Below are 13905 nucleotides of genomic sequence, written 5' to 3' on the forward strand. Positions count from 1 at the left end.
TGTGATACATCAATCTGTTCAACTCCCCAATTGATATATCTGTGATACATCAATCTGTTCAACTCCCCAATTGATATATCTGTGATATATCTACCTGTTCAACTCCCTAAATTGATATATCTGTGATATATCTACCTGTTCAACTCCCTAATTGATATATTTGTGATACATCTACCTGTTCACCTCCCTAATTGATCTATCTGTACAATATCGACCTGTTCAACTCTAATTTTTATCAAAACTCCTTCTGAGAGGGACCCAGTCCTTATATTTTGCACAAGACAAAGCCCGTGGGAGTGGCTGGTGGCCCTGAGTGATGGGGAAAACACTTCTCTTCGTCCCTTTGGTCACCTGGCTCTGGCTGGAGCCACTTCCAATCCCCCAGGTCCTATTTGAAGGAAATTCCAACCCCCGAGAACAGGAGGAGACCACCCCACACGCAGTCACACCAACCCCTGGCTTCATTCTGGCCCAGACAGAAATATTTGATGCTTTTCAGGCAGAAGGTGGTGGGCAGTTGCTTCTCCCCTCGGCTGATTTCGTACCCCAGAGCCACCCCTCGCAATTTCAGGAAGTGGAAATACAATTTCCTGGCTAATCTGATTCTCAGTCAAGCTCGGCACTCGCTGTGGCCGCACACCCACACATCCCCAAGGGTGCCAGGAGAGGATAATAGTGATTGAAGCAGAGCTGCAGGAGCAAGGGCTGCTGCAGGAAATGCCTCCAGGCCACAGCTGGATCATGGAATTCCTTCTTTGTCTGCTTAACGTGTAAAATTAGCACCAAGTCTGACAGCTGATCTCTGCTTCTAGCCTGTGCATACATTACTGAACTAATTGATTGCTGAACCAACGCTTGTGGGCAGGAAATAAAACACTCTAGGCACAGCAAAGTTACTGTAGATCTTTATTGGGAAAAAAAAATAAAAAGAATTTGTCTTTTTTTTTTTTTTTCTAACCAGAACAACCCAGAAAGAAATGATGAAACAGTTTCATCTTTGTTTTATGTTCACACACAGAATTTACATACATTGGAGTGAAAGGAATTGAAAAGCAATCAGAGCAACCACAGGCTTGATTCACAACTGCTTTATCCCAGTTTTGCCTAGGGAATATCTCTGAACTTTATCAAACTGGAGGAAGCAGTGGTGAATTAAGCCCCTTTGAATTAATTTCTTTGCTGGGTTTTTCTGCAGATATAAGCCACTAATTTCAATGCCAACCTCAACTACCGCCCTTTCCCAACAGCTTTAGGATCACTTACATGATCTAGTGCTCGTGTCTTCCGCTTTTGTCAATATTCAATAAAAAAAAATACTCTTGGAAAGTCTTTAAGACTTTCAACCTGAGTTTTCAAACCTCACCCAGGCATGAACTGTAAGGCCACTTGAAATATTGCCTGGGTGGCAACTGGACTCCAGGTAACAAAGAGTGCAATAAATTATTTTGCAAATAATAAAATCACCTAGCAATCCTGGGCTTTAGAAAGCAGAAAAACCCAGAGAAATTGTGTTCACCAGCCAAGAGCCTCTTGTTTGTCAAGAAAACAATAAACAGGGGTCGGAGGGGATGAATCTCCTGAAATGTATTTGCCTGTGGCGTGGCACTCCTGAGCCTCAACCAAAATATTTACAGTTGCATTGGTTTCGTAAAAGTGAAGCTACTCATTCTTCAGGGGAGGAGTTCAGAAAGCCATAAAGGAACTGTGTGCCCCTCTGGGCCTGGGGAACTTCCCAAGGAGGGGTCACTGAAGTTCCCTGGCTCAGCACATCACCACAGAAAAGTGAAAATATTGCCAAATAACAGTAATGCCCATGGATTCCTCCTTGGGCTGCAGTCCAGGCTCTGGAAAATCCCTGTCTTCTCAAAGATCTCCTGATCCAGGGCCGTGAGCTGCAATCCTGACTCAGACAAAACTCCCAGAGACTTCAGTGGGACAGGATCTGTCCCCTGGCAGCGTTACCGGCCAGCCACTAAATCAGCCCCAGCCCTTAAATTGGGATATTCCAGAACCCCAAACCCCTGTGCAGCTAAAAGCCATGACCCCAACCCCCTGCTCCACACCTGCAGGGCTGGGCTCCAGGGGCAGACAAGGTGAGAGCTTCCAGTGACACCTGGGAGTGAATTCTTGCTCTGCAAACAGGGCTCTCTGACTGCTCTGGCCTTTAGTTCAGCTTTATTTTCAAGTTACTGCACTGACCTGCACCAAACAAAGCTACACTTGACGTTTTCCTGATTTCTAAAGGAGTAGTAAAATTTAGGAGAAAAAAGCGTCATTTTAGGCCCCCAAATGTTTTCTAGTGGCCCAAATCCGGAGGGAGTTCCTGCATGGACAGACACGCAAGGCATTGACACAGAAGCAGCCCTATTGAACCAGGTTTGCCAAAATTTAGAGGTAATTGTACCCTCCCCAAATGCTACAGCTGGCCTTGGCTCCACTGGAATCTGTCAATTCGAGGCCACCAAGGTGACAATCACCTCGTGCTGGTGCTGAGCACAAGAGTCCAGCGTCCAAACCTGCCTGGCAGGGGCAGCAGGAGCTGGGACAGCGGAGGAGTCTTGTGCTGGGCGCCAGGACAAAGCGAATTTCACTCCACACACAAACCACGGCGCGCTAAAATTCCCACCCCAGCCCTCCTGCTTCTCCTCCCTGCTCAAACCCCGCTGCTGGAGCACTGAGCAGCCCAGGAGGAGGAGGAGGAGGAGGAGGAAGAAAAAGCCCCAGATGCGCATCCTAAAGCCCTTGCACAGACAGAGCGTGGCTTAACACGTACGTATCATTGTCCTCATCTTCCAGCAGCAGCTTCTCGATGGGCAGGGCTCCGATGGCTCTCCGGGCGTCCTCCAGCTCCTGCGGGGCCGGCTCGGGGATGGAGATGGGCACGGGCAGCAGCTGGGGCCCCGGCAGGGAGGAGGAGGAGGCTGCGGGGTACTGCAGGCTGGAGGCTGGCAGGGCAGGCAGGGGCTGTGCCCACGGGAAGTAGGTCAGGGGCGGCTGCTGCTGCTCGGGCACCTCCAGCGGCGGCACCACGGCCGGGGTGGTGCTGCGGGGCTGGGGAAGGGCACAGAAACACGGCACGGTGAGACCATGGGGCAAGGGGGAGGATGCAGCACAGGCTGGGGATGCTCATCCCGCGGGGCTGGTGTTTCTGAGTCTGAAAGGTTTTGAGCTGCTAACTTTTCCCCCCCAAAAAAATTTCTCAAGAAAGTTTCTTCTCAAAACAATCGTGGCAAACAACTCTCCTTTCTCCAAACAATCTTTCTCCAGGTGGTGTTTTTGCTGTTTCTTTGGTTTAACCAATGGCATTAGGGAGGTGTCGTTCCTATTCACCAACCGTGTTAAGTCTGTATCAGAACACCTTATAAGAAGTAGTAGGAATTAGACAATAAAAGCCTTTTTTTCTGTGCTCTTTGCCTTCTGAAATATTTGGAGTCTCTCTTTCATGTCCTACAGCAACACCCATCCCACTGCTCACATCCCTCATCCTTCCTCTCCGGGTGAAGCTCTGCTCTGAGGGTGACACTTCTCCTGTGCTCACCTCGGGCTCCCTCCAGCTTTCTGCTCCCATTCCACCCTCCCTGTGACCCTGTCACACCCCGTGCTGGCAGCTGTCCTCTGCACAGTGCCCATTTGCTGCCACCAAGGCTGAAGGCAGCTCGTGGTGGCCTCTGGGGCAGAGCCACATCCCAAACCCATCCCACAGCACTGAGGGACACGGAAATGGCCTTTGGGGGATCTGCTGGGTCTGCCTCAGCAGCCAAAACTGAAGCAGGGAAAGGAAAATCAGCTGCCTGAGGTCCATTGGAACAGAAATCTCTGCCCTTCCCCTCCAAACCACATCATCTCGTGTCAGCCGAGCAGATTTTGTCTGGCCTGAAGCCAAATATTCTGCTGTCTTGACGTATTTTGACCTCCTCTTTTTATCCTTTAACAGCAATTTCTGAGAAACTTATTGCCAGGTCATCCTTCCTGCCTCACCTGATCGATGTGTTTCCTGGAACCCAAATGACACTTTTTTCGTTTTTCATTTTAAGCTTGGAAATAAAGAGTGAAAATCCCTGCTCGGTCTGAAAAAGTGAAGAGGGCTGGGGAAAAGGTTGTGACTTTTGCCTGCTTCCAGTACAACCACAACTTTTTACCCTGCTCAAGCCGTATTACTGCCCGGCAAACTACGTGGCATGGATGCAAAGACACACACAGCATCACAGTAATTAAATAAATCAGCCTAACTACACCCCACAGCCCTTGCTAGAAGGTGAGAATTAACACCATTTCCAGCTCGGCGTTTCGGACTTACTGCAAAGTTGGTGATGAGAGGCTGGGAGGTGTAGGTGAGGACAGAGGAGGGTCCCACCAGCGTGTAGCTGGGACACACGGGCTGGACGAACATATCTGCGGTGTAGGGACAGCCGCCAGCCTCGTGGGACACGTAGTCAGGGTAAGGGCTCCACTGAGCCAGGGGCTGCAGGGGGCTGGCGGAGGGCTGGGGGATCCACCCAGAGGCCAGAGCTCCTTCCTCTGGGCCGGGCAGGGCAGGGGCAGCGGCGTCCATGTCAATGCAAGGCTGGCCTGGAAGACAGGACAGGGTTAAAGCTCAGCTCAGCTCAGCCTTCCCCAGAGAGACACAGAGGGTCAGGGATACGTTACCCATGGGGGAGTAGGAAGGGACTGGCTGATGGGGCAGAACAACCTGGGAGAGAGGAGAAAAAAATTAAAAATCAGAGGTGAAGCCCACCGGCATTGAATTCAAGCACAGAAGACCCTGGCAGCCAGGACACACCACCCCAAACACCCACGCTGTCCCCTCAGCTCAAGGGGGCCCTAAAATGTGTTTAAACCTCGTGTAGCAGAGAGAATTCCTTCAGAGAGGAGCCAGCCAAGCTGCTGCCTGCTGGGAGGGTAAATTCAGGTTGAAAGCAAGCAGCAGACAGCCAGGGATGGCTCTGGACGGTCTCTTTTAGACTGCTGGACAAGCTGCCTCCCTTCCAAGCCACCAGGAATCAGATCCTGCCAAGTGCAGGTGATGGAAGGTGCCCAGCACACTAAAAACACCCCACCTCAAGTGACATGGATGGCATTGCCAGGTAACCCCAGGCTACAGGGCCTTCAAAATGCTTTAGAGAAGCAAAGGTTCCTTTTCCTCGGCACAGCAGTGCTGGGGCTGGGCAACCCCTGAGCTCCCGAGGGAGGATTTCCCTCCTGGTTGTGCTTTCCCTACCGTTGGAGCTGCAGTTGCACTGGGATTATGGACATTCCCCCTTTTCCTCTTCAGCAGCTCCTTCACCGGCTCCTTCACTCGGACACCTTGGTAGGGCCGAGGCTGTGGCTGCTGCTCTGGGGCAGAAGCTGAGAAAAAAACAAAACAAAAAAAAAATAGAATTTATGTAACTTTTTTTTTCTCCTTTCAGAGACCCCAAATCCCCACGGCGGCCTGCTGGCTCTACCAGGAACACATTTCTTTTATTTTATTCTTCCTTTCCTTTGTGTCCCTCGGTGCCACTGACCTGCAGAGCAGCTTTACACACTCCCAAAAGGAAAATCAGAGCAAATATACCCGAAAGGTGACACGCCAGAATTGCTGGCCAGGCAGGGACATAAAAAAAGTAGAAATTAGGTATTTAAAAGAAGTAAATTCACTGTTTAGGCAGAAGGTATAAAAGCAACCCAAATTAGGAAAACATCCTCACTTGGAGAATGGTTTAAACATCATTAGTTATACTTGAATATCTCATTTTCTCTTGAATACCTCATATCTCTTCAGCAAGTGAATATCTTCAGTCCCAACCTAGACCAGAGCTGTATTTCATTTCCAAACAAGTTTTGCTCACAGCCTGGCCAGGAGGTTAATAAACAGGTTGACAACACATCGCAGATCTCACAGCCCAAAACCTCCCAGCTCACACCCAGAAATTCTGCTCCGTTCTGAAGAATGAAGTTTACAGGCAGCTCCAAAAGCCTCTCCCAAAGCCGTGTGAGCTGGAGAAGCACATTTCTGCCGGAGCCACAATTAACAACTCAATTCCCAATATTTAACCCGGAGTGTTTGGAGGGGATTGATAGCAGGAGGAAACCAGGGGATATCAAAGCCTGCTGTTTGTAAAGCCACCGATAGCAGAGGTGGCTGCCTGCCCCTTTCACTGCACTTTGGTGTGTAAATACAGAAATCGATAAGTTTGCCATTTTTAAAGATTGCAAGTGGCCTTTGGTTTTGAGGTACAGGTGGGTGTCCAGCTCCAATTGGAATTTTAAGCTATTATTCCACCCCGGGAGCATTTATTCAGATTCACGTCCTACAGGAAAGAATCATTTCACCTCAGATCATCTCTGCCAGCTGCATTTAATTCTGTGTACACTGAGATGTTGCTGTTGCACCTTCCTGGGAGGAGGAAAATGGAGTTCTAAATGCAGAGATCACAAATCCACCTCAGAAATTACTTAACAGAATAAACGCTTCTGCTCTGGTTTCTTTTTTTAAAAAATACCTTTTCCCCTTCAGCTTGGCTCTTTTATTAACTCGTTATGCATAATTTAATGCTGAAATCTTGACTGGCCACTATAAATCCTTTTAGGACCAGCCAGGACTCCATTTATGCACTGAACTGTTGCCTTCGTTATGCACATTAAGGAAATATTTTACTTTTAAACGGTACTTGAAGCAAAGAGGATTTCCCAGCCCTTGCCTGATCTGCCTTTGCTTTCTGTGGACATCCTTTGTGGCTCTTTAAATCACGTTTTTCTCATTCCCGTGAATCCTGCGGCTTCCAAAATGAAATTTTAAAAGAGATTCAGGGTTCTTTAGGTCTCCACACAAGCATCCACCGAGGCTTTTAATACAATTCACGTTTTGCTCTTTGAATTTAAGTGGCATTAATTTATTTGAGTGCAAATGATAAAGAGCTCCGGTGTTCTTGGTGCTGCGGGAAAACAACAGCTCCACAAATCTGAGCTCTGCTTGAGAGGCAGAAATGAACATTTTGGGGAGTATCTCATCCCCAACTCATCAAAGGGCCTCCCTGCAGAATTAGGGTGGGGAAGGATGGTGGTTTCTGGCTCCAGGTTTGGGGGATGGGAAAGAAGAAATTTACTGTAAAAGCTGACAAATATACCTATTCAGAGTTTCCGGTGTAAGCAGAGTAACCCCCCCAAAAAAAGAAAAAAAATAAAGAGAAAAAAAAATTTAAAAAAACCAAAGTCTGCAGATCATATTTCGGTTCCCCCAAGCTGACCTCCAGAAATAAAAATAATGTGAGCACAGCTGCTTTTCCACTGCTCAGGGGCCTGTGGGGTCTGAGCATCACAGACAGACCACAGCAAAATGACTTTGGGGCTTCAGGGTGCAATTCCTCACCGAGAGCAAGACACAGGGTCATTTACAATATCAGTGTTTGGAGGAATAATGACAATTAAAGTGTCTTTACAGGGGAAGAACATGGATTTAGTCACCCTTATCTAAAGGTTTTAACAGACTACGAAGCTGTCTTGGACCAAGATTCCTTTAGATTTTAATTTCAGTCAATTTTAGAGAGGCCAAGTTCCATTCAATGAAATGAAAGGACTAGCAGCAGTGTCCTGGCTCGTCTCCTGCAATTCCAGCACCCCACACTCTGTTCCTCAGTTGGCACATCTTGTTTTGCACCAGCTCTGTGAGGCTGGGGCAGTTTGGAACCTCTCCAGTTGAGGAAGAAGAGAAGGAACCCAAACCCAGCCACTGGGAAGCTTTGCAATGGTTTCCACGTTTCATTTGGGCTCAATTCAACGCTTTGGGCAGGCTGTGTGCTCAGCCCCGGGCTCCCTCCATCAATGTTATCACCTGCTCTATTTGCTAAAACTCCACAAAAGCCTTGAAAACTCCTGAGCAGTCTTTAGAAGTGGCTGCTGAACACCAGAGCTGCTGGAAAGGCACCAAATGGCTCTAAACGTCCAGTGACAGCAGCAGGAAGATGTTGGACTCCAGACCACGCTGCAGCTCGGCCTGGGAACATCCAAACTGCACCAAAGAAAATAGGTTCCATGGGATCTGCCACCCTCAGTTTAGGCAGATACAGACCCCTGATTCCCAAAAACACTGATCTGGGCAGAAGGCCAGGCAGGGAAAGCACGTCGAGACGTGGCCCAAAATTCAAAGCCCATCCTCCCCTCCACTTGGGTTGAAGCACTGATGAAACTGGAGGGAAGAGAGTGGCAAAACAGCTGCTGGAAGGGTGCAGGCAGCCAAGCATGGCCGGTTTCAGATCACTAAACTTCACCCCAGCAGCCCTGGCCTTCACACACACACACACAGAGAAGCTGCAGCTCGGTTTCAGCCTTCCAGCCAAGGCAGAGCATTTCCCAGCAGGCAGATTTCAGTTTGAAATACCCCTGCAGCTCCTGCCTGCAGCAGCAGCCTCACCCCGGTCCCTCTTGCAGGAGATTTTTGTGTTCACAAACACCTTTTTTTTTTCTTTTTCTTTTTTTTTTTGGTGACACCTGATAAGCTTATCGATTGATCAGCCTTAACACTGCAAATGGTTTTCCCTTTTTTTTTTTTTTTCTCTCCCCCTCCTTTTCTCCCTTTATTTCCTTTAATAAATAATTGAAAAGAAACACAATAGTTTCTCTTGTTTGCGGTGGCACCAAAAAGCAATCGCTGACTGCAAATAATGAGGCAAAATTTAGATTTCAATTAGCAAACCCCGGAGTTAATGGCTTGGGTATTGGAGACCAAATTACATTTTTATCAGGCACGCTGAACTTTGGCTAATAAAAAGAAGAAAGAGGCTTCATTTCATAGGATTGTGTGCTTAGAGTCAAATCAAAATGTTTTTACATCCACGTGCATTGCAAGGGACTCAGCATTGCTTATGATCCTGGGCTTATTTCCTAAATAATTACAGAGTGTCCCTCAAAAAAACCCAGGGTGATCTTTATCTCTGCTTTGTGGTCAGTCCAGGGCAGGGGAGAAAAGCACTGAAATGCATTTAATCCCCCAAAATCCCAGATAGTGACAGGGAGTCACTCAGGAATCTTCATTTCAACTCCATCCCTACCCCTCAGCAGCCTGCAGGGTATGTCCTGCTTTTAATTAACATTTTAATTGATCCAACCGACAGTTAAAGGTGAGACACCGACACGACCCACCTGCAACTCCAGCCCCTGGAAACAAAAATCCAGTTATTTCTGCCAAGGTCCATCTGAACCAGTCGTGTTGGTGGCCTCAGGCTGGGGTGGCTGGTGAGCACCAGGTCCCTGGTACCTGACCTCGATTAATTAATACACACCTGACTGAGAATTCTCTGGCTGGGCCTGAGAACGAACAACCTCATCAGTGCCAAATAAATCATGGAACGACTCAGAAAACGGCGATCTGAGCTCCAGTTGGCCATTTCTCGCTTCGTTATCTTTTCAGTCCCAAAGGATCCGTCCCAAAGCCCCAGGTTTGCACATCCAGGCACATTTGGAGGGCTGGACACGCAGATTTTTTTTAGGAAAACACAAATTTGCTTTGAAGAACAGGGAATATGGAGCTGGAGAGGATTCTCATTTATCCCGTCCAATGCACTGTGGGTGGGTAATTCAAGGAAAATTTTGCCCATGCAAAGCACCCACCAAACATCTGGGCAGAGAATCTGCTTTTAACCAAACCCAGCTCGGAGCAGGGGCAAAAAGGGGCTGGGTGGTGGTTGATTGCTCAGCAGAGGGAAATGAACTCAGGAGGCTCCTGGGCATAATTCAACAGCTCAATATTCCACCTCCTTACCAGAATCATGTTCGGCCAGGTCTCCTACACTGCAGTATAACCACCACAGTCAGGGAAATATTAATTTGACAGAAGAATATTTGAGATTTATGCCCAAGATCTTCATTTTCAGGCGCTGGGAGATTTTTCTAGGAATCAAACCAGCCTTGGATTCAGGCAAATCCGTGTGCTCCGTGCTGTTCTTGAGGAATGCTTTTGATAGCTGTCCTTTAAAGAATATTTCCTTCACACCTAAAAGGATCTACCTGAGTGGAGAGCGCTGTGCAGAGCCCACGTTTTGTTCCCACACAAGGAAGGTATTGCAGGTGAACAAATAGAGAGTGGATTTTAGATTCTTCCACTCGGATAGGAACAAAAATCAAGGGGAGACACAAAATGCTGGCTAATCCCTGCTGCTCTGGTGATTCTAATTAAAAAAAAAAATAAAAAAAGCTTTCAAGTGCCAAAGGAGAGTTGGGTGCCTTGGCCATGTAGTGGTGAGGGCCACTAAAAATTCTCTGTTTCAGAAGAAGAGGAGCCCTGGTGCAAAGGGGAAGCTGAGATAGACAGAAAGTGTCTTTAACCATAAGTCACCCTCAGGCCCTAATTCCTCCCAGCCCATAATACTCTTTCCATTTTAGTAATGCAAGCTTTCCATTTAATTGCTGCCGTGGTCATTCGTAGAGTTTGACACCTGCTTTGCAAAGCATGGATGGGCTCGACTTTCGTGCTATCCCTCTTTCCTGGCGGGGTTTTACCAAAATTATCACTCACAAGGTGCAGAGTGTCGCAGTTTCACCTCTCAGTCTCATCAGGCTGATACTTTCAGGGCGGCTCTGTGCAGCCCCGCATCTGTTGTGGGCACAAAAAGCTTTTTCTCTTCGCTTTAAAAGCCTTTGGGAAGGGATTTGCAGAGGTGTGAATTGACATCTCCCTCGATGGCTAAAGGGAATCTGAGCAGCTGAATCTCTGCCGGTGACTGCGACAGGAGCTGAGCACCCAAAAAAACCCACTCGCACAGGCCAAACCAGCACCTAAATAGGAGATTCCTGCAGAGTTAGAATTAACTAGGCTGGAAAAGACCTCTGAGATCATCAAGCCCAAGCTGCCTGCACGCTTTTCACAACACAAACCGTTTGTACGGGAAGGTCCGTTCGGGTTGTTTTTTTTAGAAAAAAAATATTCACTGGGGTGGCAACAATAAAAACAAAGCAAGAGGAAATCGCTGGTGCTGCCCATGAATTTCCCATCCCTGAGGGGCTGCTGGGGCTGCTCCCATTCAGCAGAATCCTGGGGAGCCCCGACCAGTCACTTCTGGTGGGCCGTGGGAGGGGAGGCTTTCGGGCTGAGCCACCCTTGGGGCTTGTGGGCCCCAATTCCTGCTCAGGAGTCACTGTGCCGTGACCTGGGGAACATTCCCAGCCAGGCCACCCTCCCTGCACCACAGCAGTGGCCCAGCTGCCCTCCTGTCCCTGCAGAAATGTCCCCTGAAAGGGCAGGAAACCTGGAGAGGTGCGCTGAGAACTGTCCTCAGGTGAGGTCACACCAGCTGCCTGCGGGAGTTCTTGTGTCACTTGGGGGTTTTCACAGAACATTCTGACCCACCAGGATCATCCACCCCGAAGCGAATGGCCCCTACAGGGACTGAACCCAAAAGCCTTGGTGCTCTCAGCACCAGATGAGTCAAACCTCGGGGGTTTCAGTTTGGAAAGTTCCCAGGTCACCTGAGCTGCCTGAGCACCAATTTCTGTTCCAGAGCAAGGCCACAGGTCCCCTGCGGTGGCCACAGGAACACCCACAGGTGGCCTGAAGCAGGTGGGGCAGGGAACGTGAGGAGCCAGCTGGTCACAGGGACAGGACACGGAGGTCACCCCAAATCCCCAGTTCTCCTCACAGAGCTGCTGGGAACTGCAGCTTCCACCGAAATCTGGGATCCTGGATACCTGCCCTGGGCTCAGGGGTCACACGGGGGTCTCCAGGACTCCCCTCCTGTCTGTCTGCAAAGCCAACACCCGGCAGTGGCTCGGGAAAGAACAGCATTCCTCACATTCCCAACTGTTCCATGTTGGAGAAATGCTGACAAAATTCTGACAATTTGAATCCTGACAAAACCACAAAAGGAGGGAGACTGGAGGATTAACAAGCTCAGGGGACACTGGCCAGGAGGTGTCTACACATTATCGTAATAAACGATTGACACGACTTGTAATTCCTGCAAGTGTCAAAGGGAAAAAGGCAAAATAAAAACACCAATTCAGATCCCAGCTTCCTCCTACCCAAAGCATTGCTTTGTCACTGCTAAATAAAACCAGGAATAAAAAAACCAACCCAAAGAAACCATTCAGAGACTTCTGAAGATGGAAGAATAGAATCAGGATTTGGATAGAATCATCTTGCAGTTTTTTCCACGTCTTGTCCTGAAAACTTCTCAAGGTAAAGGGGGGAAAAAAACCAAAATAAAACTTCTCAAACGCACATTTGAGCTTCCAAAATGTTCCGCTGAGAAGAAAGAAAGCAGGGAAAAAAAAAAAAGAAAACCCAGAGGAAACGGATTTCAAAGCTCACAAAGGCACGGGGCTGGTTTGTTACACGCAGTAGAACAACCTACAGGCTGTGATAAAAAGATGAGTAACGCCAGATAAGTCACTGGCAAGGGTCGAAGAAATTAATTTTTCCACTCAGGTGTGTTGCACCGTTCTATGATAATGGAACAGCAGGCTGAGAGGCAAAGGGTGCCTGCACAGTTGCCAAAAACGAGCATCACCTACTGATGACAAGTGAGATCTAATGGAGATAAGAGTGAGAATGAAAAGCTTGCAAGAAGCAAACACCTACCTGGAGTAGGATCAGCAAACTACTCCACCAAAGGTGGGCCCAGAGGACTGAAATTATCTTGAAAACAAGAAAACTGATTTCCTGTAAAGTCATAACTGTATTGCCCCGAACTGCTTTGTTCCTTACCTTTTTTTAATTAGCTGAAAGAGGTACGTATCAAAGAAAAAAAAAAAAAAGAAAAGAAAAGAAAAAAAACAAAAAGGCAGAGAAATAAGGTTTCTCACAGGTTTCACTTTTCAAAAGGAAAATTTTCTGCCATGTAACCACCGTAACCTTTGATATAATACCTGCATCCTGTTATTGTTTTTATGAATCATAGTCTTCCACTTGATTCATAGTGATGAAAGCCAACAAAGCAGCCCTGAGCTCATATCCCTGCTGGAAAATGAGCATCACACCTCAGCACTGGCCTCTCCTGAGCCATCCCCGGGCATCCCCTCCCCTGCCACTTATCCCTCACAGCCCCCAGCTGCCACCAGAGGTAGGAAAAGCAAATCAGAGCTCACTTACATTTTTGCCAGTGCATTCTGTGGCGGGATGGAGCTTTTTTTTTTTTTTTTTTCTTTCCCCTTCCTTGGCTGAGGATAACTCGGCTCTGTGTGTGTGTGTGTGTGTGAGTGTGGCTCCCGGGTGGGGATCAGTGACAAGTGAAGGGTCAGGATGTTTCTTTCGGCTTTTTAAAAGCTCCGTGTTCCCGCTGAGCCCGGTGACATCATCACCCCTCCAACCACAGCCACTTCTACATTTTCCCTTTGCTCTCTGCTGCTTCTTCTTCTTCTTTCTTCTTCTTTCTTCTTCCCCTCCTTCCCCACGCTCAGCGGCTCCTCCGAGGGCAGCCAGCCCCGGGGGGATGTTCTGCATGAAAAAGGTGTCACCCCGATGGCTTTGAGCAATCGGAGGCGGAACCTTTTTGCCTCTCCTGGGATTTTCACCCACTAATTTGCAAAATCGGGGCAAAAGGTTGGACAGCGGCAAAAAGGGTCTTTTAGGAAGGTTTTGGACCTCTTGTGGCACTAAGGGTGGTTTGGGTTTTTTTTCCCCCCTCACATTCTGCTGCTCTGGATGGCACAGCTCGTGCCTTCACACCCCCAGGCCGTGCCTGCCTGGCCCTTTAAATGCTCAACCCTCCTAAAACCCAAAATTTGAGTGTTTGCTCCTGCCTTATGAGAATCTCAACTCCCCGGGGCCACTAAATTTGAACTTGTGAGGAAACACCTGTAAACACTTCAAGCCCCATTAAGCCAGGACGTCCTTCATTTAAAAAAGAAACCCTCTATTTTTTTTTCTTTTTTCTGTTTTGTTTTTATCAAAATACAACACTTCCTAGCCAGGGTGAAGCAGCCCTTCCAAAAGAA

At 48.1% G+C, this 13905-nt stretch overlaps 1 protein-coding gene across 1 annotated transcript; it reads right to left on the reverse strand.

The window, feature by feature from the left end:
• Nucleotides 1-889: 889 nt before the first annotated feature.
• Nucleotides 890-13563, reverse strand: POU2AF1 (POU class 2 homeobox associating factor 1). Its single transcript, XM_066203480.1, has 5 exons — nt 13061-13563; nt 5219-5346; nt 4648-4690; nt 4298-4569; nt 890-3051 (listed from the first exon to the last, which is right to left on the reverse strand). The coding sequence occupies exons 1-5, from the start codon at nt 13074-13076 to the stop codon at nt 2734-2736; spliced, it is 777 nt and encodes a 258-aa protein (XP_066059577.1). The 5' UTR covers nt 13077-13563; the 3' UTR covers nt 890-2733.
• Nucleotides 13564-13905: the final 342 nt, after the last annotated feature.

The sequence above is a fragment of the Chamaea fasciata genome, unplaced genomic scaffold (assembly GCF_029207755.1).
Source record: "Chamaea fasciata isolate MVZ Bird 193981 ecotype frontalis unplaced genomic scaffold, bChaFas1.0.hap1 SCAF_24, whole genome shotgun sequence".
Lineage (NCBI taxonomy): Eukaryota > Metazoa > Chordata > Aves > Passeriformes > Sylviidae > Chamaea > Chamaea fasciata.

What these genes read in the sequence shown, in the direction of transcription:
- POU2AF1 (XM_066203480.1), bottom strand. An exon ending in GTGCAACTGCAGCTCCAACG is followed by an intron (nt 4,691 to 5,218) that starts GTAGGGAAAGCA and finishes CCTCTCTCCCAG; the next exon opens with GTTGTTCTGCCCCATCAGCC. An exon ending in CTCTCATCACCAACTTTGCA is followed by an intron (nt 3,052 to 4,297) that starts GTAAGTCCGAAA and finishes GCCCTTCCCCAG; the next exon opens with CCCCGCAGCACCACCCCGGC.